We start from the raw sequence: 25,346 nt of genomic DNA on the forward strand, positions 1-25,346 counted from the left end.
CCTTTAAATTAGCTCTAGACTAAACCCTAAGAATTACTGGTGTTTATTCAAAGTAAGAATAAACTATTCCTGTTGAGTATATATTCATCACTATTTCTGCCAATCAACTGTTAATGACCAATTTCATTTGGACAGTTTTTAACTGGAGTAAAGTGGTTTTTTTTAACTATGCAGAAATCAGTACACAAAACAATTAGCATGCGAAACTTGCTAATGAATTGATGTAATAAATTTTCTGGTGGAAGAAAAGATTAGGGGTGATGTAATCTTTCTTCTTTAGGATGTCTAAAATTAGGTTCATTTACCTCACAGATGGGGTAGGTGGAGACAAGACGAAGAGTATGAAAGTCCCATATGTTCCACGCTATGAGTCTTTACAAAAAGTTTTTCTAAATCTTGTGAGAGTCATTTGATCAAAAATATCTACTTCCCTGGTGGTATTTAAGACTAGAAAAGACATCTTTTGAAGATAGATCCCTTTCTCTGAAAGTTCAGTGCATGGTTCAGATGTAGTTTATCTGACATACACTTATGAGGAAAAAACTTTACTAACCTTTAACTATTTTTCTATCTATGGCTAATAATTGTACTTAATAGAATATTCTCTCAGTCACCCAAGATTTAACTTTAGTGCTTTTTGACATTGCTCTTCCCTAAACGTCCAGTCACCAAATACTGTTTATTATTCCTCAATATCATATTTTTCTTGCTTTCATTTCCACTGTCATCACTCTGATCCAGGTCTTGACCCACCACCCAGGCCTGGATGATTGCAGTGGCCCCTTAAGTCATCTCCCATTCTCAGGCTGGCTGGTTAGCCCAGTTGGGTAGAGTGTGGTGCTGACAACACCAAGCTCCAGGGTTTGACCCCTGTACTGGCCAACCACCAAAAAACAACAACAAAAAAGGTCAGTCACAGAATCTGCCTTTGAAAAGCTTACACATGGAATATCATGTAGGCCAAATGAACAGGGCTTCCCCTAAGTCCAGCTTCATGGGAAAATACTTTTGAGGGGGCTAAAGCTTTGATACACAAAACTTGCTCAGTGTGTCTACCATTGTTCTCAATACACAAAGTCAGACGTATTAACTCATCACAGGGCCTTGAACAAGGAGGATGATTTCTAAGAGTGAACTATTAAGCAAATACATGGTGAATGACATCAGGAGTAAGAGTGTAATATCCTTTGATATCACATTTAATGCTGCAAATGTTCACCATTTCTAATTTTCTATGAGTATACCAGCCCTACCAAGCATCACCCAAAATAAAAATTGGCTTGTACTTAGTCAAAAGACATTATCATGGCCCACAGAAAAAGAAAAATATATAGTTTGTTGAAATGAAAAAAATACAAATTTTTTTCTAAGATTCTGGGTAAAGGAGTTGCTGCTCATCCACGTTTTGCTGGATCATAAGACAATACAAGTTCTCAGCCTCTTGTCAAAGTTCCCCTCTTTCTAAGTCCCCTAAGTCTATCTTTAGTGTATTCCCTCCCATGGTGCTATAGTCTGAATGTTTTTTTCTTTCAAAGTTCTTGTGCAGACCTAAACCCCAATATAGTATTTGCAAGGTGTTTGGACCATGAGGAATATGCCCTCATGAATGAATGAATCCATTCATGGATTAATGGGTTAATGGATGAATGGGTTATCATGGGACTGGCACTAGCAGCCTTATAAGGAGAGGAAGAAGCATGCCAGCGCACGCTCTACCCTCTCGCCATGGGATACCCTGCATTGCCATGGGACTCTGCAGAAGGTTCCCACCAAGAAGGCCCACACCAGATGAGCCCCTGGACCTTTGTATTAGTCTGTTTTCTGTTGTTTGTAACAAAATACCTGAAACTGGGTAATTTATAAAGAAACAAAGTTTATTTCTTACACTTTTGGAGGCTGGGAAGTCCAAAGTCAATGGGGTATATCTAGTGAGGACCTTCTTCTTGGTGAGGACTCTGTACAGAGTCCCGTGACAAAGTAGGGTATCACATGGTAAGGATGGCAAAAGCGCTTGTTAAAAGTGCTCACTTGCTCTCCTTGTAAGGCCACCGGTCCACACCCATGATAACCCATTAAACCGTTAACCCATTATTCCATGAATGGATTAAACCATTCATGAGCGCAGGGCCTTCAGGATTCAGTCACCTCCTAAAGGCCCCATCTTTCAACATGGCCACACGGGGAACAATATTCCACATGAGCTTTGGAGGGGACAAACATTCAACCCATAGCAACCTCAGACTTCCCAGCCTCCAAAACTGTAAGAAATAAATTTCATTTCTTTATAAATTACCCAATTTCAAGTATCCTGCTATAAGCAACAGAAAACTGACTAATACATATAGCATCTACTACTGTTCCTCAGTTCCCTGATGAGCAAGATAGAAGCTTGTGGGTACACTGAATCCTTGGAGAGCCAGAGCTGTCTTCGGCAGAGAGGAGGAGACTATATTTCATATTATGGGGTAGGATCAGGGAGGTTTCAAAGCAGAGTTGGTTAGGCCCCAACATCTTACCGAAGTGTTAGTGAAACCAGTTCGTTTAGTTTTTATGCTCTCCCTCTATCCTCAATACGGAGTCCGGAACGTAGAGCTTCTAGAGTCCTTAGAACTAGAGCCCCAGAACGTAGAGTCCTTAGAGCTTCTGCTCCTCCATTAAAGGCTGTTCCTAGGTTAAACTATTGGCTTATAATTCTTTCATTACATCCCACCCATTCCTCTGACACACCCAGGTATGTCTGCACTGCAGAGATGGCAGAGTCCAGGCTCAAGCTGAGGCCAAGTTCCCCATTGTACACAGGTATCCATACAAAGCCATGTCCATGCTAAGGCCATTCAAAGAGGCCAAATGGAGAAGTCCCTGTAGCCCAGAGACAGTTCACTGAGGAGTCACAGTTGAGGAATGACCCCCAAGAGATAAGGGAAGGAGCACGCTGTGACAGAGCTCATCCAAGCTCTTACAATATGGATGTTCTGTCGCCTGGACTGTGAGACCCCCCACCGTCAGCTCCTCCCCAGCCAACCCGTCGGTGCCCAAGGTTCATCTCTGTGTCCCCACATCCTTTGTGCAGCATGTGTTTGAAGGGAGCCTGGTGAATAAATCAGATGGCCTTCAGGCTTCCCTCCAACTCGGGGATCTGACTTCTTCTTCCTTCTAAATCTAGCGTTCCCTCTGCAGCTGGACATGACATTTGGGGTTTTCCTAAGACAGAGAAGGGGAGGATGCTCTGGAATGCGGGGCTGAATATTGAGAGAGCCCCCCAACAGCTGTGCGGGGGGTGGGGGGTCCGCAGCGTTAGACCCGGCCGCACGCCAGCCGAGGCTCCAGCAGGGGGCGCCGGAGCGAAAGCCAAGGCCAGTCTGGTCAGCCCAGGTGTCCAGTATGGGGGCGGCAAAGTGGGGGGCAGGCTGCGCCCCAGGGGCGTGGACACAGCCGAGGCACGCCCCGGCCGCACTTAAGTAGCTGCAGGCCAGTGCAAGAAAGTAAGGAGGGAGAAACCCGGCTGCTGCTGACCCATTCAGACACGGACCCAGACCCAACGACCCCAGTCACCCCTAGACTGCGCCATGAGGGTCCCAAGCGTGGCTCTGTGGCTCTTCCTGGCTCTGCGTACCGGTGAGGCCCTGCCGTCCGACCGTGAGAACAGGCGCGGGGCAGGGATCCTGGAGTTCTCTAGCCACCGAGCAAGGTCCCTGGGGCTGAAAGTGTCTTGAGCCCGTGTCTCCAGGGGTGGTGGGATAGGGAAGGCGCGAGGTGCGGGGTCGGTTGAGGGCCGTAGAGCTAGCACTGAGTCGGGCGGACTGCGAAGTCTGGAGGGCTTCTTGGAGGAGGCGGCCTTGAAAAAGCGACGCTTTGGCGCTAGCTGAGGCGTGGTGGGGAGAGCCTTGGAGGGCCGGGAGGAGGTCCTGGAGGGTGGCCGTTCTTGACGGATGTGGAAATCCTGGAAAGGATGGGGGCGGGGGGCAGAGCAGCTCTATTTCTCCCGAGTCCTGGCGGAGAGGAGGCAGGTGGGAGAAGATTCAGAGGGACTAGCGGGGAGGGGCGCGAGAGACGGCCCGGGAGACCGCTCCAGGGCGTCTTGCCAAATGCAAGGATGGAGGTGGGGGACGGAGGCTGCGTGTTCTCGCGTCGGCACCCAAGAGAGAGTCAGGGTCCCAGGGTCCGGGACGGTGGGACGTGAGGCGGCATCTCGGGGAGCAGGGAGTGGGGATCGAGGGCGGCAACAGCAGAGGGGATGGAGGTCACATCACCGCTCTGACTGCAGGCGGTGCGTCCTTCATCAGTACGAAAAATGAACCCACCACCTCAGCTCCCAGCTCTGCAGTTGCCCAGGGTAGGGAAGGGGGAGGCTGTGTAGGAAGCTGCAAGCTTGACCCTTGAGGTGGAGATGAAGAGCGCAGGCTGCCCTGGCAGGGAGGAGAACTGGACCCAAAGCCATGCACAGGCCTCCCTGGCAAACCTGGCTGTGCAGGGTGAGTGGTGGAGGAGCTTATGTCTGCAAAGTCATCAACCCCCAAGGAACTCTGGCACCCCTTCCACTGGGCCCCCAGCCTGGGAGCTCTCTGGGACTCTGACCTGGTCAGATCATGCAACCCAAGCAAAAGTCCACTGGGAGCCTGTGTGTCTGGGGCTCTCTACATAGGTTTACTTACAATGCAGAAGGTGGGTCTTCTCGTCTGCTTCCTCAGATAAAACAAGCTCAGAGAGGTCAAATATAAGTTGCCTGAAGTCATCAGCTAGAGGGACAAGAACTTGACCCCAACTTAGGGACTCCTTAGCCTCCTTTCTGTGTGCCGCCTTCCCTTGGCAGAGGCCCAGCACCGTGCCCACCAAGGGTGGGTGTGCAACCAGCACAATCATAGGTGCTCTGAGAGGGCCCAAGCCTCCTCAAGGGCAGCCCACCCATGGCCCCCTCGTCCCACGTCCCAGTTCATGAGAGGACCCAGGGACACTGCTGGGTGAGGGAATTCAAGCCAGCACCCTGTTTTTGAAGGTCTGAAGAGGGGCAGGAACTTAACAAGTCATAGTTCCTGCCAGGGCTCCCCAACCAGTGCTCCTTCCACCCACAAGGCTGCCACTCCAGGCAGATGGAGAAAGACGGAGGAGGCTGAGCAGATACCCTGGGAGACCTTCCCACACCTCTGTAATCGGCCAGGTTCCAAGCCACCCCATCTGCCAATGGCTGTGTCCCTGATCAGAGAGGCCCTGAGCACTGCTCTTGACAATGAGCTGAGCCCCTTCCCTGTCTCTGTGCCTTGGTGCTCTCCCACCAGGGTGTTGCAGAGAATGGTTATGGGGCTGATGGGGTCTCACAGAGCTGCTGGAGCCACCCTCTGTGGCGGGGCTGCGGGCTGAATGTGGCAGGGGATCTAGGCCTCACTGTCCCCTGTCCCCAGCACTCAGTGGGATGGAAGTGCGATGGTGTACCACCTCAGATCTGGAGCAGCAGAAATGCAGTGACATGAGCAAGGCCTTCCAGGAAGCAGGCATCCAGCCCTCCCTCCTCTGCATCCAGGGCACTTCGGCTGACCACTGCGTCCAGCTCATCATAGTGAGTCCTCTCCCTTCTGCCCTGCCTCCGCCACCCGCCCCTGGCCCAGACAAGAGGGCTCTGACTCAGGAGGGAGCACACAACAACTTCATTCACTGGGAAAGGGGGCCAATGTCCCCCTGCCAGGGCTGGGCGATAGGATCTCCTGAGTTTCCCGGCAACAAGGGCCAGCTTGTTTCCTGCCAGGCCCAGGCAAGGCGGTGTGAGGCCTCAGAAGAGCCGTGGCTCAGATGGGTGCCAGTGGGGAAAGGTGTCTGAGAGGTTGTGTTTACCTTCCACAAGACCACTGCTAGAGCGGGGACACAACTCACCCCTCCAATGGGGGCCCAGACAGCAGTGACCCCTCAGTGGCCCATGTTGGTTACTCACCCTGTCACGGAGCTTTCCAGAATGAGGTTCATATGGTTTCTGGGGAAGGAGAAGCAGGGGCCAGTGGCCCTGGGTGGAAGAGTTGGGGTGGGAAAGCAGGTCTAAGTGTCAGGAGACCCAGTCAACTGGCACTGATGTGATGATCTCCAGAGGCAGGACAAGAAAGGGAGGGAGGTCTTGGGGGCAGGCACAAGGACACCTGGTTTTCATTTTAGCTCAGCTCTTGGTATACTGACTTGACCCACGTGTTTCTTACCAGGCACAGGAGGCTGATGCTATCACGCTGGATGGAGGAGCCATCTATGAGGCAGGGAAGGAGCATGGCCTGAAGCCTGTGGTGGGCGAAGTGTATGATCAAGGTAAGAGGGCAGAGGGGAGGAGAAAGAAAGTCCCCACCCTGGAGCTCAGCTCCCCAGTTTGTCCTTGCTGGGCCTGGCCTGACCCAGCAGCCCCCAAGCTGGTCATTAGCCCTGTGCACAGAGTAGTCCTGGAGTCCCAGCCAGACAAACCCTCTGAGAACCTTCTGAGTCTCTCTGGGCCTCTATGGAGACAGGAACTCCAGGGACACAGAGAGCTGACTTGAGTCTGTTCTTCCTTGTGGGGAGCCCAGCAGCCCCCCTAATTTTACCCACCAAGCTCTTACTGAGGGGCTGCCCCTTGCCTGGTGTAGTGTTGGGCATGGAGCTAAACGTGTGATTGCCTGGGGTGGAGAAGGAGTCAGTGATGCCCAGTTACCTGCAAACTTTAGTGCCTCTCACGAAGTGGGGATAGAAGCAGCATGGACTGGGGATAGCCGGGGCAACAAATCCCAGCTCTGTCCCTTCCCATGGCCTCCTATGACCTTGGACACCCTCCACTTTCTTGACTGTAAACTAGGGATAGTAATACCTGCCCTGTCACACAGATTGAATGAGCCAGGGTTTGTGCCCGTCTGACACACGGTATGTGCTTGGTAATGTGAGTTTCTCTGCCCCAGTCCCTATGCCTCACACAGATGTGCCTCTAGCTCAGCCAGTTCGGCCCCCCACCACTTGTCCAGTGCCTAGCCTCTGCCACAGTGCAGCACAATCGTTGCCTCCTCCAAGGAGCTCCCCTGAGCCCCTCTCGCCCTTGCAAAGGGCCTCTTTCCTGCATCCCCGGAGTCCTGACTCCCTCCCACTCGTCTCTGCTGAGGCTCTGCCCACCCTATTTGTTAGTTCCCTGGGGAGGGCCTAGTCCTCATCTCTGTATACTCGGCACAGGGTCTCACTTGGAGAAGGCATTGGCCGGTTACTTGTCAAATTAATGATCATCAGATGACACAGGACACAGTCTGACCCTGCAAACAAGTCAGCCTTTCTCCTCAAAGGCCAGAAACAGCCCTGCCTCATGAGCCCAAATGCAGCTCTTCCTCTTTAATTAGTCAACACATCTATTGAACAACATGCTGTCATGAGCATCGAGTAGTAAGCAGGAGACCCTGTTCCTGCCCTCAAAGGGCAGGAGTCGGATAGTAAACAAATAAACATGAAAACTATGGTTACTCATGTGGTGAGTGCTATGAAGAAAAGTAAAGACCATAAGAGAGAGAAGGAGGGGTGTGGGGAAACCTACTGAAAGAGAGCAGAGAGGAGGGTTCTCTGATGAGGTGACATTTCAGCTGAGCCCTGATGAAGATCCCAGGTGCGGGTGGAAAAGATCTTGGTGGTTCAAGGAACTCAGAGGGTGGTACCAGACGAAGCTGCTTGGGTTGGCAGAGGACAGACTCAGATGCTCAACTTCATTCTGATCATGGGCACCCCACCACCACAGGGCAGTCTGTGTGTCTGTCTGTCTGTCTATCCGATGGGAGACCCTCCAGTCAGAAGTCCCCATAGATGAATCACCTGGGTTTTGTCCAAATGGCCCCTTCTGGACCACACTTTACCCAGGGGAATCTCTTGCAAGGCTGTAGAGCCCTGCCTACCCACCACGTGTACCCCACAGCCATTCAGGGTCTTGAGTAACTTGGGACCACATTGCTAGTTCTCTCTGTGCCTCTGTCTCTGTCTGTCTCTGTCTCTCTCTCCCCTCACCCCCTCAGCACCGGAAAATCACTTTTTCTAATCTGGGGGGCACCCCTGCTCTACTCTCTCTGCTTCTCCCAACCACTGTTCTTCTCATAAGCACAATACCACTCCCTCGAACCCTCCAAGTCCTCCCAAGGGCCTAGGCTTTTGGGAGCAAAAGACTCGCAGGCTACTTCTGCTTTCCATCCAGCTGTACAGCTTCCCTGACGCAAGGGAAATGTAGACCCGGCAAAGCACCGGCTAGCTTGGAAAGGAAAAGGGGGACATCAGTGAGTGAATCAATGTCCCAGGATAATATCCACCTCTTGAAGCTGGAGAAGGACAGGGTCTCGTGATAAGACATGGACTGCACGCACTTGCTCTCTCGACCACCAGAATGCCATGCACGTACCATGTGGACACCCGTGTGTGCCTGCACACACATGCACATGCACCCCACTCCTGCAGCCTTCTGGGGGGGCAGCCTCCCACCACCATCACGCCTCCCCTCCCTCCTAGAGGTTGGCACCTCCTATTACGCTGTGGCTGTGGTCAAGAGGAGCTCCAACGTGACCATCAACACGCTGAAAGGAGTGAAGTCCTGCCATACGGGCATCAACCGGACAGTGGGCTGGAATGTGCCCGTGGGCTACCTGGTGGAGAGCGGCCACCTCTCGGTGATGGGCTGCGATGTGCTCAAAGGTGAGGGCTTTGGGCTGGCAGGGAATCTCTGGGTCTCCCCTCTCCTTTCCTCTGCTCATGCTTATTCCTTCCCTGGGGGTGGCCTCCCTCTGGCCTCACCTTCGCCCTGAGCCCACTTTAAGGTGAGGTGAAGTCCCTCTTCCAGAGGCCTTCCCTGCATGTAGCGGATGAGATCATTCCCTGCACACTGCTGGCCAGCCCTATGCTGCCACCATCTGAGTTTCCGGTTGTTTGGCCCCAGCAGGCCACCACTCCTGCTTCTACCTGGTATAGACCTCATGCAGGCCACTCTGCCTAGAAGTGTGTCCTCAGCTTTACAGGATCAGAAACACGATTTTTTCAGGACCCAAACAATCTGCTGTCTTGCACCCAGAAAGCTCCCAAATGGCTAATGACCCCAACCAGCCATTTAAACCAGCCACGATCCCCAGGAGCCTGGAAGCCACACCCTTTCAGATGGTGGCCGTGAGTGGGTGGTTTGTCAGTCACTTGGCATATTTATTACATATCTCTTCCTCTGGGAGGACATGGAAAGAAGACCAAGGGGGCTTGCCCTGGAAGAACTCTGTCTAGCTGGGTGATGCACGTGGCCCTACGGGCTTGGGTGCAGGCAGGAGGGCATCCTCCCTTGGCACAGGATAGTTATTTGTGAAGGGGCTGGATGCAGGGCCTCAGTGCTGGCAAGTGTCTGAAAATCCATGCATATCAGCAGATCCCGACCTCTTCACCAATGAGGCCTCCTTCTACTCGGTTTCCCTCCCCATCCTGTGCTTCGAGAAGTGCTCTCTATCGAAATGATAATACTCATTAAGTAATTCTTCATTTCCCCCTTTTATTAATTAATCATATATACTGACTTGGAAATGAAACCTACGAGAACAGTATCTAGCTGATGTTTAGTTGTCTTGTGTAGTTGTTTATGAATAAATCTTTTCTTTCCTTGAGCCATTTTTAAATAAAAACAGTCACTCCAGATGCCCACTGCTGCTTTTGTGGACCCAGCCTGGAAATCACTGATCCAATCCAGTTCCCCTGTTTTGCTCGGGCTGAAGCTAGAAGATGAAACGATTCTCAGAAGAATCCTGACAAGGTCCCTGTGGAACCCAGGCCCTGGGTCTCAGGGTCTGAAGAAAGTATGGCTCAGTGACTTCTCTTTGCCTTCTTCCAACAGCCGTCAGTGACTATTTTGGGGGCAGCTGTGTCCCCGGGGCAGGAGAGACCAGTTACTCAGAGTCCCTCTGCCGCCTCTGCCGGGGCGACACCTCTGGGGAGGGGGTGTGTGACAAGAGCCCCCTGGAGAGATACTACGATTACAGCGGGGCCTTCCGGTGAGGGGGCCTGGGGAGGGCTGCGGGCATGGGAGGAGCAGGGTGTGCAGAGGCGCTGGAGGCCACAGGGCTGGGGAGAAGCAGCTTTACCCAGCGAGGGCTGCGGAGGGGGAAGCGGCAGTGTTGGCTGCTTCTCATCAAAGCACCTTTTATACTTACATAGTTCTGTACCCTGGTTAGTTTAAAAACATCAAACTGGAACATGCCAGGCTGGATTTACTCATAAAATCAACATGTTTGGTATATTTAGAGAGGTGAGGGCTCAGAGAGAAGCAAATGGAAAAAACAGCCTTTTGCCACACCCATGTCCCCATTCTGGTGTCTCAGACCAGTGGGGAAGGCAGAGGGGGTGGAGGGAATGACACTTGGGCCTGCTCCATCTCTGCCACGGGTTCAAGTTGGGACTTGGGCTTACGTCCTTCATGGATCCGAAAGAGAGTCTCCGACAGCTCATGGTCCAATTCCATCCATCCGCAAATGAGACGTGTTCCACGGGGACCGGAATGGGAAAATCTTGAGTCCCTCTAGCTGCCCCGTCCTCTGTCTCCACCTGGGAGTGGGGGAAGCCTTCTGGTGCCCCAGCTCCAAGGTGTGATCTGGTAAATGCAGTTTGGGGCACCAAGAGAAGAAGCTGTTTTCAGCACCCCCAAGTGGTGGACCCTTGCCCACCCCACCTCACCTGTGTCCTCAGCCATCTGCCCATTCTCCCTGACTCTCCTGGAGGCTTCAGAGCCCTCTCCTGGTGTTGTCCACCCCCACCCAATCCCTGCTTGTTTTCTGGCTGTGGGGACCCAAGCAGCCCCTTTGCCCAGCAAGCCCTGACCTGCCTCCCACTCTGTCAGTGACATATAGAGAATGCATAAAAGTTACGTCCATTCCACACAGTTTTTGGTATGGCATGAAAAGATCTTCTAGTCCAATTGCCTGCCATAGGGTGGGATCATCTTAAAACCCCCTGAGTGTCAAGGCTGCTGATGGAAACTGCCATGTAAGTAAGTACCTGCTGTTTGCAGGCCCAAGCCAGGCAATCTCTGGATCTATATAAACTGTAAATGTCTCTCATCCTCATTGCAGCCTTATAGGGAGCTGATTGCTTATCCCTGCTTTGTACATGACAGGGTCTAGGAAGGGTCCACACTTGCCAAAGCCACACAGCCAACAAGCTGGGGAACTGGAATCTGGACTGCACGCCCACCACAGCCACCCCCATGCCCAGGCCAGAACTCCAGAGGTGGGAGATGGGCAGGGACCAAGGAGCTCGAGGGGAGCTCAGCCATGTCCGGGCTCATGGTTTCTCCTCTGCAGGTGTCTGGCAGAAGGGGCAGGGGATGTGGCCTTTGTGAAGCACAGCACGGTGCTGGAGAACACGGATGGTGAGTTGGGGGCTGGCCCACTGGAGCAGAATCTCAGGCGGGGGCTTCCTGGAGCAGGGCCCCCATGTGGCAGGGCTAAGCGCAGGAGCTCCCCTTCAGTGCTGCTCCAAGTCTCTGGGAGACCTTGGGCAAGTCCCTCAGTCTCTGAACCTTAGGCTCCCGTCTGCAAAAAGGAAGAAGTAGGTCTCACCAATGGAGTTTCAACTGCTCTGTGGCACCAGGGAGCCGGTGACCAGCTCCATTCTGATTTGCACATGGCATTGGGTTCTGTTTCCACTTGAAGATTGGGATCTGCTTTTTAACAAAAGTTTGCAAATTTCTGCACTAGGTCTCATGTACTGTCCCTTCTTGGCATTTTTCTCTTCTTTCTTGAAGAAGCCATTCTTTATCCCTGGACAATGTCTTATTGACTATGGGTTGGTGTTACATGTTGATCCATTATATCATTGTCATTTAATTTTTTTTAAATTTTGAAATAGTTAAACTTTAGAAAAGTAGTCAGATTTGAACTTTTAGCACTTTACCACATTTGGTTCATCATTCTTTCTGTGTGTGTGTGTGTGTGTGTGTGTGTGTGTGTGTGTGTGTGTGCGCGCGCGTGCGCGCGCACGTGTATTCTGGCCCATTCGAGAGTACGTTTGCCTGTGCCGTGCCCCTTGAATACCTGAGTATGCATCTCCTAAGAACAAGGAGATATGTTCTAGCCACAGTTATCAAATTCAAGAAATGTAACATTGATACAGTTCTTTTATCTAATCTACAGTCAATATTACGTATCATTGATTGTCTCAATTCTGTCCTTTATAGCAGTTTTTTTCAGGCCAGGACCTAATCTATGATCACACATGGTATTTAGTTGTTAGATCTCTTTATTTTCCTTTATCTTGGAACAGTTTTTCTGTCTTTCTTTGCTTTTTAAGACATTGACATTTTGAAGAGTCAGGCCAGTTATTTTATTTTATTTTATTTGTCCCTTAATTTGGATTTACCTGAAAATTATTTCTTTTTTAAACTGAGGTATAATTTACATGTAGCAAAATTTGCTTTTTGAAGTATAGTTTTATGAGTTTTGCCAAAAACATACAGTTGTGTGTATCTACCCAGAACCAAGGCCCACAGAGAAAAGCATAACCACCGCCACAATCGAGGTATTGATTAGAACAGACCCTGCACCCCAAAGGTTTCCTCACAACCCTTCTAATCACCCCCCTCCCTGCCTGCCAGCAACCACCAGTCAGACTTTTGTCTCTATAGTGTTGCCTGTTCCAGAATGTCCGGTTATTGTCTTTTTTTTTTAATCATTGTATTTTTTTGTTAATCATTGCCTTTTTTTTTTTTTTTTTTTTGGTGGGCAAAGAATAGCAATATACTGGGTTAAAATCAGCTTTTTAAAAGTTTCTATGGTAATCTAAGGAAATCTAAGAAAGTAATTGTTTAAAAAGTATCTTTATGCAAAGAGATTGATAAAAGCAAAATAGTGGACTTGACATAAATGTCGAAAGTGGTGAAGTAATATGTCTTTAATTGTCTCTAGCCAATGAGAGACAGGAGGAGCAGACAGAAGTGCCTAAATGATGCTTTTATCTCCTGAGAAGACAAATGATACCCCCGAGATCTACACAAAGGTTTTGCAGCAGTTTAAAAATAGAGAAAAATACCAGCCAGCTGCCAAAAAATGAAATAAAATAAAAATAGAGAATAGTTGGGGAGTGAGGGAGAGAACTGGACCGAGTGTTATAAAACATCATGCAGCCATTAAAGGTGACCTTAAGGAGTTTTTCAAATCATTACTCTGTTGTTTTGAAGGTTTTGCTTTCAAATAGCTTTTGAGCGAAAGTTTTCATGATCCCACAAATTAGCATTTCCCTTCTTATTTCCTAGCAGAGGTTTTATCCCCCTCGTTTTAATTTAAAAAGTAGCAAACTTGTTATGCAGGACCGTCTGTGGTTTAGTTACAGTCATTAATATCGGTCTTTTTAATATTCCTATTTGGTGTCAATAGTCGCTCTTTCAAATAAATCTTGTTTTCTATTAAGAAATAAATGAGTTTTACGGAAAATATCCAATAATGTGGAAAAATGCTTTATAGAGATTTTTTTTAAAAAAAAGTAGGATGCAAAATTGTCTATCAACTGTGTCCTTAACCATATTAAAAAATGGTTACAGGGGCCAGCCCGTGGCTCACTTCAGAGAACGTGGTGCTGACAACACCAAGTCAAGGGTTAAGATCCCCTTACCGGTCATCTTTTAAAAAGAAAATAAAATCAACAAAAAAAATAAAAAATGGTTACAAAATAGAAGTAGAAAATACAATAGAAAAAAGGACTTGAAGGAAATACATCAAAATATTAATAGCTGGGGTTACAGGCAAAGCTTTGGGAGTTACCCTTTTCTCTCTGGGCCATGGTTCTGGTAGATTCTGTCAGGGTGTTTTTCCACCATGGTCCTTTGCCCCCTGCCCTCCGCCCTCTGCCCTCTGTCCTCTGCTCTGAGCCAAATGTAGTGCCTAATGACAGCCGTGAACTCATCCTAGACTCTTGGTCCATTTCTCTCTCTCATCCTAATTGTCTCATTTTCTCACTCTTTTTGTCTTTAATAAATAGTCCTATTTATACGTCATATTGTTAGATACCTCAAATCCACTTTATTAATAGACATTGGTGAGAGGTAGAAGATGTAAGTAAATGGTCTGTGTAGACACCTGCTCTTGTGGGGTACAGCCACCAAGCTCGGCTTCGTTTTGAGTTCTGGGCTCCCACCTCCAGGACACCTGGCCTCTCCCCAGGCTCCCTCTCCGGGGCCTTCCCCGTCACCCTCTCCTAACCCCTCCCAGGACAGGAGTGGACTCACCCCAGGCGTCCCATCTTCCCAGGGAAAACCCTGCCCTCCTGGGGCCAGGTGTTGAGGTCACAGGACTTCGAGCTGCTGTGCCGGGATGGCAGCCGGGCCGACGTCACTGGGTGGAGGCAATGCCACCTCGCCCGGGTGCCTGCTCATGCTGTGGTGGTCCGGGCTGACATGGATGGGGGCCTCATTTTCCGGCTGCTCAATGAAGGTCAGGTGAGTTCAAGCCCCACAGCTTCCCCTGGGGCAGGGGCTCTGGGTCTTCTCACCACCCACCACCATAGGGGCAGGACCCAGAGACCCCACCCTGGGACAGACCCCAGCTGGGGATCCTGGCTTCTGTGGTGTCCAGCCTCAGGCCAGGTCAGTATGAAGGAGGGACCAACCGAGCTAGCTGGCCGGGAGGAGGGCTGGCCGAGGAGGGAGACCAGGAGACTCAGGCAGCCCTCAGAGAAAGCGTCTGTACTGGTGCCTGAAAACCAAGACCAGAACATATGAGCAAATATCCAAGATGACAAAACCAGTACAATTCAAAGTATCATTAGTTAAATGTGAGTCATGTTTTGCTGAAACCGCTGCTTGTAACAGCAGTGTATTTCTGACTGCTGGGGTGCCCTGTCCGTTCTGCCACTGCCCAGCCCCACTGTGTGTCCTCAGTCCTCCCACACCTGGGCCACAGCTGAGTGTGACAAGGCAGGATGAATTGGATGGAGACCCAGAACTGGAGGAGCACAGAGAAGGAGTGTGGATCAGTGGAGGCGCCACAGGGGAGGGGGCCTCGCCTGCCCCTGAGAATGGGCACCTGCCCTGAGGCCACAGGAAGAGGGACAGGTGGCTGACTGGGGAGGATATGACCCGGCAGGACCCTCACCAGCCGCCACCCCCACCCCTTGACACAGCTGCTGTTCAGCCATGAGGGTAGCAGCTTCCAGATGTTCAGCTCTGAGGCCTATGGCCAGAAGAACCTGCTGTTCAAAGACTCTACCTTGGAGCTTGTGCCCATCGCCACACAGACCTACGAGGCATGGCTGGGCCCAGAGTACCTGCATGCCATGAAGGGTCTGTTCTGTGACCCCAGCCGTAAGTCCACTTGTCCCTTCTCCTGCCAACTCCAGCCTGGCCCAACCTCAGGCATGGCCGGGCTCTCTAGGGAAGTAGCTGGGGGAGGACACTCGTCCAGGAGGCCCAACACGTACCTCTTGGCCTCTCTGAGAACCTGTCACTTCCAGTCCTCTGCCTTCGGGGGTCTGGGGTGAAGCATCTCTGTAGGTGCATGGTACACTGTACCCTGAGACCCCACCTGCTCTGGGGGTGGGATTCAGGCCATCAGGGTCTGTCTCAGGAGGGATCTCTTTGCCTCTCCATGCAGGGACCATCATGTCCTTTCCATTCTCCTTCCACAATCTCTCATTCCTCTCTCTCCCACCCCATGGTCACAGCCTGGCTCAGGCATTCTCTCGCCTGGACTATTGCAGTAGTCTGCAAGTGGGCTTCCCACCTCTAGCCCCTACCCCCACATATCCTCTGCCTACAGCAGGGAACTGGTGTGCCAGACACTGAATTAGATCCATGACAGCCATGGTCTGCCTCAAGCTCTCACAGTCCCATTGGAGAGGTACAGTTATCCCCTTTCTGTATGAGGAAGCAGGATCAGATGGTTATGTAACTTATTCCAGACACACAACTAACAAGAAAAAAACCCAGATTTTCCCTTGGGTCTGACTCTAAGCTCTTCCCATGAGTTACCAGCACCAGGGCCCCAATCCACAGATTGGCAGTGACCATGTGCTCACCCTCACACAGGGCTGCCCCCCTACCTGCACTGGTGTGTGCTGTCCACTCCTGAGATCCAGAAGTGTGGAGACATGGCTGTGGCCTTTAGCCGGCAGAGGCTCAAGCCAGAGATCCAGTGTGTGTCAGCTGAGTCCCCCCAGCACTGCATGGAGCAGATCCAGGTGGGGGCTGAGCTGCCCAGGGAGGGGCTGGGTGAGCCAGGTGGGCAGGTGGCGGCAGTGCCTGGGACGGTCCTTACCACCTGTCCCCCTGGGCCACCTGGGGAGGAGAAGAACATCTCCTGTGACAGGCCCACAGAGGAAGGGAGAAGGAAGGATTGCAGGGACCAGTACCCCATCCCTGGGGGCAGGCAGAGGGGACTGTTTCCCTTGAGGGAGCCCAGGGGCGCCCCACTGAGGCTGGGAGCAGAAGGAGCACTGGCCCAGCTTGGCTTGGACCGACGCCGCAGCCCTGGGCAAGCCCCTTCCCCTTTCTGAAACTGTTTCCCCTTGTGCACGATAGCAGTTGGGCTTGGATCACTGTTCATGCAACCGTTTTTTAAATTTTTTAAAAAAATTTTTTTTAAAGATGACCGGTAAGGGGATCTTAACCCTTGACTTGGTGTTGTCAGCACCACACTCTCCCAAGTGAGCAAACCGGTCATCCCTATATGGGATCCGAACCCGTGGCCTTGGTGTTATCAGCACCGCACTCTCCCTAGTGAGCCACAGGCCGGCCCCTTCATTCAACGTTTTTGACAGCAACCCACACTGAGTCATACATGAAATTTTTCTTTCAGATATAAATATGTGAAAAAATATATATCCTTTATATAGAGACGTATGAAAAAAACAATACTTGATATTTTCTATTTTGTTCTATTCCAAACCTTTTTCCTTAATGCTTGTCATGACCCATTAAACTGATTTAGCATTCACTGATAGGCTCCGCATGTGCAGTTCAAAACACTGGCCGTGGTCTCAGTCCCCATTCAGCTGTTTCCAGTTTTGCTTCTCTGACTGGAGACTGAGGCCAGAACGCAGAGGTTCCAGAGGCCCTGCAGCCAGGGAGGCGGCCCTCCTGTGGGTGCAGATGTTCAGCCTCAGGCCCAAGCCCAGGCCTGCCAGCCCTAGGTGCCTGGACTCCTCTTGTCCTGTTTTAAGAGCAAGCAGGTGGGGCCTGATCAGGGCAGTCCCCAGGCACCAGCCACAGCCCCTCAGGAATGCCAACCCTGCTCAGCCAGTTAGCCACATTGACTAGAAGGCCAAGAAGAGGACACTGGACAGGAAGGGAAGGGCGACCAGGCTTGTGATGGATAACAGCCTCATGAGCTAACACCTCCTGCGTGCCCAACTCTATGCAAAGCCATTGTGTGCATTATCTCAGCTAATCTTTACCACAACCCTGTGGGGTGGGTATGATTATTAGCCCCATTTTCAGGTGTGGAGACTGGGGCTGACAGAGGCTGAGAAAGTCAATTGCCCAAGGTCCCCAGCTCGGGAGTGGAGGAACCACTTTCTCCAGGTGCCAACAGAAGTCTGTCTCTGTGCAGAGCTGAGCTAAGCTGTGGGTGACACTGATGGAGGAGGCGTCTCAGCTGGAACTGGGAGGGAGAGTTAGGGGTGGAGGGGTCTTTACTTCCCAATGCCTGGCAGGCTGTCCTGTGGTGGGGTCGTTTGTGCCAAGGGCCCCAGAGCAGGAAGAGATGGAGGGATGCAGGGAGGGAGGTCTCTGCTCCCTCCAAGCAAGAACCTCCTCTCAGTCTGAGCTCACAGAAGGTCACAGGCTGCCAGCGGCCTGTGGGGAGAGAAGCGGACTTCAGGGGTTCCTCAGAACCCCAGCAAGAGGCTCAGAGATCCTCAGTTCTAGCTTCTAAGACTCTCAGCAATGGTGTCCAGTGTGGCTCTAACACCCATTTCCTGCCCAGCTACAGTGACCCAAGGAAGAGACCTTCAGCCTGACAGGGCCCTGGTCTAGGTCTGTGTGTCCTCCCTGACATCACAGTAGGAAGGAGAAGGTCCAGGTGGGGGAAAAGAAAGACCCCCTAGAGATGCACCCTCCAGGCTCAGAATACCATTGCCTCTGGGCCTGAATGGTGTGGGGCACCTTCCTGGAGTGCAGGCGTCTCCTCTCTCCCTGCCCCCCATCCCTTCCCTCAGGTTTGTCACACCACTGTGGCTTACCAGTTCACCCCTCTGCAGGGTTCTGGCATCACCTGTCAAGAGCTTCAGAATGGACAGTGGGGTGGGGGTAGGTGCTCCACGAGGGTCTAAGGGAAAAAGGCTGGAGCCCCTCCAGCCACCCCCTCAGGCAGGGCCTTGTCCCTCAACCCTGGAGCCTTATCCCACAGCCCCAAGACTGTTCAGACCTTAAAGGGCTGGATCACTCTTCCATTTGCACATGCCTTCAACAAATATGTATTGTATGTGCCCTGCATGCCAGCCCTTGGCAGGTGCTGGAGGTACAGTGTCCTAGTCCTCTGGGGGCTGGCAACCCACGGGGAGACCCCACACCAAGCACAAGGGCTTTGCTCAGACCAGGGACACACCGGAGACTCTCTGTAACCCTGTGTTGACAGAACGAAGCAAACACCCAACAAACGGCAGTGCCAGTGTGGTTGCTTTTTGGCCCTGCAAGCACCCCTCTTGGCTGGGCATCTTCTCAAGGACAGGAAGGGGCACATGGGCAGGGTAGGGCATTCTGTACCCAGGTTCCCCAGAGGAAGGAGTCTGAGGCTACAAACCCCCAAGAGACCAGGCCCTGCCACCTCCATCAGATCCTGACATCGAGAACCGGTCTGGGGTCCCTCTTTCTGTTCCCTTCAGGCTGGGCATATCGACGCTGTGACCCTAGATGGTGAGAACATTTACACGGCAGGGAAGATGTATGGCCTGGTTCCAGCAGCCGGGGAGCGCTACACCTGTGAGTGCGGTGCCAGCCATCTGCCCTCAGCCGGGAGGTGGTTGATATTTTTATAAATATAAAAATTCGCCCCCTCAGCTGTTTTCAGAAGCTCCAGCTCCCTCAGTGCCTCTGTGCCTGGGCTGGTTGCATCTGTCACTATGCAAGCTCTCCTGCCCCAGGCCTCAGTTTCCCCAGCTTTTCAGTGAACATCTCTAAGGGATTGGCAACTGCATAGTCAGAGAGTAAATGCTTTAGGCTTTGCAGACCACAGACGGTCTCTGTTCCATATGCTAAACCATTCTTAGCTTGCAACCCAGGCCATACAAAGACAGGCTGCATAGTTTGCAACCTTGAGACTAGGTCCTCAGCCTCTTCCAGCCCTGACCCATGGAAGGTGGCCCTCAGAGCCCTCCCCTTACCAGCTCATTCTCAGTGGCCTGGAATGGGGCTTTGGCCTCTGCACTCTTCAATAGTAACCTAAGGGCCTCAGTCCCTTCCATTTGAATGTGAGAAATATCCAGGCTTTGGAAAAAGGCTTCAACAGCCCTCAGCTGAGCCTCCGCTTCCTCCCGGGAGATGAGGAAAACAGCACCTAGGAGTAAGGAAAGAAAGAAAGCCCTTTGGGTGAGGACTGTTGGGGGTAGGGTGGGGAGACAAGACTGAACAGTGGAGCCACACAGGCCACTCCTCAGCAATGGGGTGATAGGCGGGGGCCCTTCTGGATTTGTGCCCTGACACCTGCCAGCCTCGGCTGGGCACTCAGCCTGCGCAGTGCCAGGTGGGATCCCAGCTCTCAGCAGAGAAACAAGAGGGAATGGGTTGGAGGGAAGGGCCCCATGGGGATTTGCCTCTGGCTGTCAGCTGAGGGGCCCCTCATGTGATGTCCTTCTCCCCACAGCAGAGGACAGGAGCAACTCCTACTTCGTGGTGGCTGTGGTGAAGCGGGACAGCGCCTACGCCTTCACCATGGATGAGCTGCGCGGCAAGCGCTCCTGCCACTCGGGCTTCGGCAGCCCTGCGGGCTGGGACATCCCCGTAGGTGCCCTCATCCAGAGGGGCTTCATCCGGCCCAAGGACTGTGACGTCCTCACAGGTGCCACCCTCTGAGGGACATAGACTTGGGAAATCTTCTTTGGGATTGGCTGAGGACAGTGGCCAGCTCTGAGGGTTGGGGGCCCTCTTCTAGCCAGACCCCACAGAAGGCAGACCCCACAGAAGACAACCTCTTCCTCCTTGACATGCCCCTTGCTCTTGGGAAGGTTGGGGAATATTCTCAGCCACACGTGCAACAGTCCAGGGTAGCTGTCTGGTGGTTCTGTGTGGGGTGCCATGGTGCCCGCTACCCATTCATTCACCCAGAGTGGGACTAGCACCAGTGGACATGGGTAGCAGGTGTGTTCACGGGCTGGGCCTGACTGTGTCACCATCAGGTCACAGGACTGTCCGCATCTGCCAGCAGCCCCTGGGCATCTGGGGGATCTTGTTGGAAAGTGGGCAGGCATCTGCATAAGTGCCCAGGTATCTACACAGAGCTAAGTTGAGGACAGAAGAAACATTTGCCAAGCACTGCCATATGCCATACACAAAGCCCTTCCTGTGTGTTAAATCATGCACACATAAATAAATTCATGGTGATAGAAAGGCAGTCAGAAGCTGGTGAGATCCTTGGGCTGACTGGCCACACACCTGTCCTGGCCAGTAACTCAGAAAAACTAAAAACACATTTGTTTCTAACCACCCACACCAGCACACAGAGGGTACTAGAACGAGCAGCTCCTGCTCCCAGACAGTGGGGCAACTGCTCTGACTGGAACAGAGTAGCTTACAAAGTAGTGAGTTCCCTGTCCCTGAGGGAGTTCAAGCAAAGGCTGGGTGACCACCAGAGGTTGTTGGCAGAGTTCCTGTACATAGACAACCTCTGCATTCCCCCATCCTGGAGATCCACCCAAGAGGGGACACACCACTCAGGGCTGGGCGGGGAGCGGAGCAGGTGGGTAGCCTACGGCCAGGCCAGGTGGGCAGGTCTGCGGGGGAGCAGCCGGCCCAGCTCCTCCCTGGCCGCCCTCTCTGCACGGCGGCTCATCCAGCCCTCCCCTGCGCCCAGCGGTGAGCCAGTTCTTCAACGCCAGCTGCGTGCCCGTGAACAACCCCAAGAACTACCCGGCCTCGCTGTGCGCACTGTGCGTGGGGGACGAGCAGGGACGCAACAAGTGCGTGGGCAACAGCCAGGAGAGGTACTACGGCTACAGCGGCGCCTTCAGGTGTGTGGCGGCGGCCAGTGGGTGGGCTGGAGCCAGTACCAGGGCAGAGGCAGAGCCTCCTTCCAACACCTGCCCCTTCCTCTTGTGTGGCAGGTGCCTGGTGGAGAACGCGGGGGACGTGGCCTTTGTCAAGCACACGACTGTCTTCGACAACACAAATGGTAGGTGAAGCGGCTTGGGCCACATTGGGGGAGCTGATCCCCATCCCCAACACGATTTAAACACTGGGTGTTGCTGGCTTTGGGGACCAAGTGGCAAACAGGAGAGACTGAGTCTAGAAGGCTCTGCATCCTGGGGAACCTGGGGCCCCAAGGGCCATACAGCAAGGACAGACCTTAGGCCACATATCAGGTGTTCAAGACACATGACGGTCTCCACTGGTCTGGAATTTAAGTTCCTATTCCACCTAAATGGTAGAAACTCAAGCTCAGTCCATTTGGAGAGATTTATGTAGTGCCAGGGTATGTGGTGGGGGTGGCAGGGGTCGTCAGTTCACATCAGCATCTCGTCTGGGGTCTTGAGCAGGTCAACGCTCCATGCAGGGAAATCATTCTGCAGCTCCAAAACCAGGTCAAGGCAAGGCACACCCAGACACATTACACAGGTATTTTTTTTCTCTGGAACCACCTTCCTGGGCTCCACCTGGGAAAAAGAGCCCATGAGCACTCTGCTTCAGGACCCCAAACCTATATCTGAGATCCTATCAGAGCACAGGGTGCCTTAGCTCACATCACCCCCGCTTCCTGTCCTCCAGCAAGGAATCTGTGACCATTTTGAAGTCTTGTGGCTGTTTCCCTCAAGCACGTACTGCTCGTACTTTCTGTGTCCCCTGCCTCCACCCCAGGTTCTGAAACCCCAAACACTGGAGCCTCAGTCTTCTCCACTCTCTCCCAACATATCTTTGCCTACAGACTCAGCCCAGAAAGGCCCAGCTGAGGCCTGAGGGGAGATGGGGATTGGTCAAGGAGAAGTAAGACGTGCAGGAAGAAAACATCAGTTAGTGTTTCAAAACTTGGATCCCACCTGCCCGTGGTAGTTCTTGCCAATAGCATTAGCACAGCTGGGTTCTCTCGCCCTGGTAGAGTACTTGGAGAATGGAGAGGGTGGGGAGCTGGCCAGATATTGCCACCTTCCCACAGTGGAGGGCTTTAGGGGCTCAGGGGGATAGCAGTCTCACTCTACACTTCCCCCCTCTGCTCTACCCCTCAGGCCACAATTCTGAGCCCTGGGCTGCTGAGCTCAGGTCAGAGGACTATGAACTGCTGTGCCCCAATGGGGCACGGGCCGAGGTGTTCCAGTTCTCAGCCTGCAACCTGGCACAGATACCATCCCATGCCGTCATGGTCCGGCCGGACACCAACATCTTCACCGTGTATGGACTGCTGGACAAGGCGCAGGTGAGCCAGCGCAGGGGCTGCCTCATTGAGGGGTGGGCAGCAGAAGTGAGCCAAGGCTCCAGGGGGGCCTCAGTCTACCTGGAGCAGACCTCGGGAGAAACTGAGGAAGGCTGGGGTGATATTCTGTGATTTTCATTTACCAAAGGACATCCTCCAGCAGCTACCTCCTCTGTCTTCTGCATCATTAATTTTTCCTTCTCAGTGGACCATGTTCACCATGATACAAGCATGCTGTGATTTCTGCTATCTTTGAAAAACAAACTGACCTTCTTGGTCTCACAGGCTCTTGTACCCATAATCCCACTCCCTTTTAGAGAAAACTCCTCCAGAGAGGTGTCTCTTCCCTGGAGTTACCAATCTTCTCCTTCTGGTCTCTCATAAGGATGGAGACTACTCCAAACAGGCCCCCACCAGGGCCGTGCAACAGCCCTGTCAGGGTCACAGTAACCCATGCTGCTAAGTGCACTGGCTGTTTCTCAGTCCTCGTTGTACCGACCTCTCAGCTGCATTGGCCACAGCTCCCTGCTCCTGAAGCTCAACTCCCTCCACCTGGAAGGACTTCCCCACAATGGCTCCCAGGTCCCCACACCTGCCGGGCTCTCCTCCCACCTCTCTGGCCACTCTTTCTCAGTCTCCTTTGCTGATTCCTCCTCATCTCCCTGCCTTTACATGCTGGAGTGCTCCAGATTCAGTTCTAAGCCCTCTTCTCTGTTAGCACCTACATCCCCATTGATCCCATCAGTCCCATGTCATTAAATACCATCTACACAGCTGGCCTCTAAATTTACAACTTCAACCCTGACTTCAGTCCCATACTTTAATCCCAAACTTGCACATTTAACAACTGCCTACTTGACATCTCAGTTTGTATTTCTAATAGGTACCTCAAACTGATCAAGCCCAAAGTGGAACTCCCATTCCTCCCTCAGTCTTCCCCACTTCAGTTAATACCAACTTTAGCCTTCCCATGTCCTCAGGAGTCATCTTTGACTCCCGTCTTCCTCTCATGCTCTATTTTCAATCCATCAGCTAATCCCATTGGCTGCACCTTCAAAATACACCTAGAATTTGAACCAGGCTCTCTTACAATGGAGCCACTGATTTCTAACCCCCTCTCCACTTTTGTCTCCCTGCTTCCTCCACCGATTCAAGCTGAAATTGCCCTCTCCCAACTGCACCCACAGAATGGCAGAGCTGGATGGCTTTCGAGGCCTGTTTCTAAACTTCTCATCTTCCCCACAGAGTCCCTCTGTCACAGGAGCTCTTTCCTCCAGGTCCCTGGGCTTCCCCAGGGGGTCCCTAAGCCCTCTGAAGTAACATGAGGGAAGAATCCAGTGTGGATGTGCATTTTTCTGGGGAGAAGGTGGATGGCACTCATCAGACCTTCCAGAGGATTCGTGAATCCCCTCCAAAAAGACCGAGATTAATAGCCACGTGACTCCTTTCCCCCTCGATCACTCTGTAACAGCTGACACAGACTTTATCCATGTTCTCCAGATGTCCTTTATTCACACTTGTATTTATAATTTTTCATACTGCTTTTGTCTTTTCAATAGCTCTTTTAGGGCTGTAGTGATCACACTCTCAGTCCTAGGATTCTCAGCAGAGAGGGGACAGCAGTGGCAGCTGAGAGGTGGGTGAGCGAAGACATATGCCACTCACCTATTATTTTCTTATTACCGGTGGCAGAACAAAAGGCTCTCTCGATGAAATTGTTTTGGTTTGTGGGAAAGGATACCCATACGTCAGAGTGAGAAAGCGTTGTAGAAAAGGTTGAGAAATGCTAGCAAAACACTCAGGAATCTCATCCCCATCATCTCTCTTTTCTGGATCTTTCTTCTTGTAAATCTCATGCTTCAGTTCTGCATCCAAGAACTGGTTTGGTGGAATGTTTCTGAATGTCTTACAAATGGTGTCTATCGTCACATCTTTCCCCAAACCACGCTTGATGACTGGGGTCAATCAGTTGTCAAGCTTATGACTTCCAATCAGAGTCTCAGTGCCCCAGAATGACTTTGGGTCATCACACGTGAAGCATTTAATAGCCATCAGCGCCTGGATGGGGACCGTTTTGAGCCCAGATGAAAGGCGGCTGTGCTTGTGGTGCTTCCAGGACCTGTTTGGAGACGACCACAATACAAATGGCTTCAAAATGTTTGATTCCTCCAATTATCATGGCCAAGACCTGCTTTTCAAGGATGCCACAATCCAGGTGGTGCCTGTGGGGGAGAAAACCACGTACCGTGACTGGCTGGGACTGGACTACGTGGCAGCTCTGGAAGGGACGCTGTCCCAGCAGTGCTCGGGCACAGGTAGGGCCGCTGGCCAGGCAGCCATGAGAGCTCCTGGCATCATTTAGACCCCATCACCCGAAAACCCTGAGGGAGCAGAGGGGCGCTCTGGGTCTCAGCGGGCGGAGCAGCAGCCCCATTTCACAAAAGATCATAGTGAAGTGTCCCAGGAGGGTCTACACAGGGAGACTGGCCGTGTCACCCAAACAGAGCTGCATAATGAATATAAATGCTAAAATGACAGTCCAAAAGGATTTGATGCAGAGACATTAGTATCCATGTCATGTAAGGAATGAATGTGTAAAGAACCCAGGGGAAAGAAAATCTGTAATAGGGCGTTAAGAGGGAGGCTGGGCAAGTTCCGCAGACAGAAGCGTCGCCGCCTGAGGGCCCGTGCATGGTACATGAGTGCCCGCCTTGACTGCTGTGTCTGTCCCCAGCCGCCGCCGCCGCCGCCGGCGTGCCCCTGCTCCTGGTGCTGCTCCCGCTGCCCCTGGCCGCCGGCCTCCCGCCGCGCTCCCTCTGA

The 25,346-nt window shown here is 52.2% G+C and overlaps 1 protein-coding gene across 1 annotated transcript; it reads left to right on the top strand.

Moving 5' to 3' along the window:
- Positions 1 to 3,566: 3,566 nt before the first annotated feature.
- MELTF (melanotransferrin) lies at positions 3,567 to 25,346 on the top strand. Its single transcript, XM_063108736.1, has 16 exons — positions 3,567 to 3,615; positions 5,397 to 5,551; positions 6,180 to 6,279; positions 8,467 to 8,649; positions 9,821 to 9,977; positions 11,283 to 11,350; positions 14,223 to 14,410; positions 15,094 to 15,274; positions 15,998 to 16,149; positions 18,793 to 18,889; positions 19,770 to 19,964; positions 20,976 to 21,132; positions 21,226 to 21,293; positions 22,342 to 22,529; positions 24,643 to 24,841; positions 25,261 to 25,346. The coding sequence occupies exons 1-16, from the start codon at positions 3,567 to 3,569 to the stop codon at positions 25,344 to 25,346; spliced, it is 2,223 nt and encodes a 740-aa protein (XP_062964806.1).

This window comes from Cynocephalus volans, chromosome 1 (assembly GCF_027409185.1).
Source record: "Cynocephalus volans isolate mCynVol1 chromosome 1, mCynVol1.pri, whole genome shotgun sequence".
In the NCBI taxonomy this organism is placed as follows: Eukaryota; Metazoa; Chordata; class Mammalia; order Dermoptera; family Cynocephalidae; genus Cynocephalus; species Cynocephalus volans.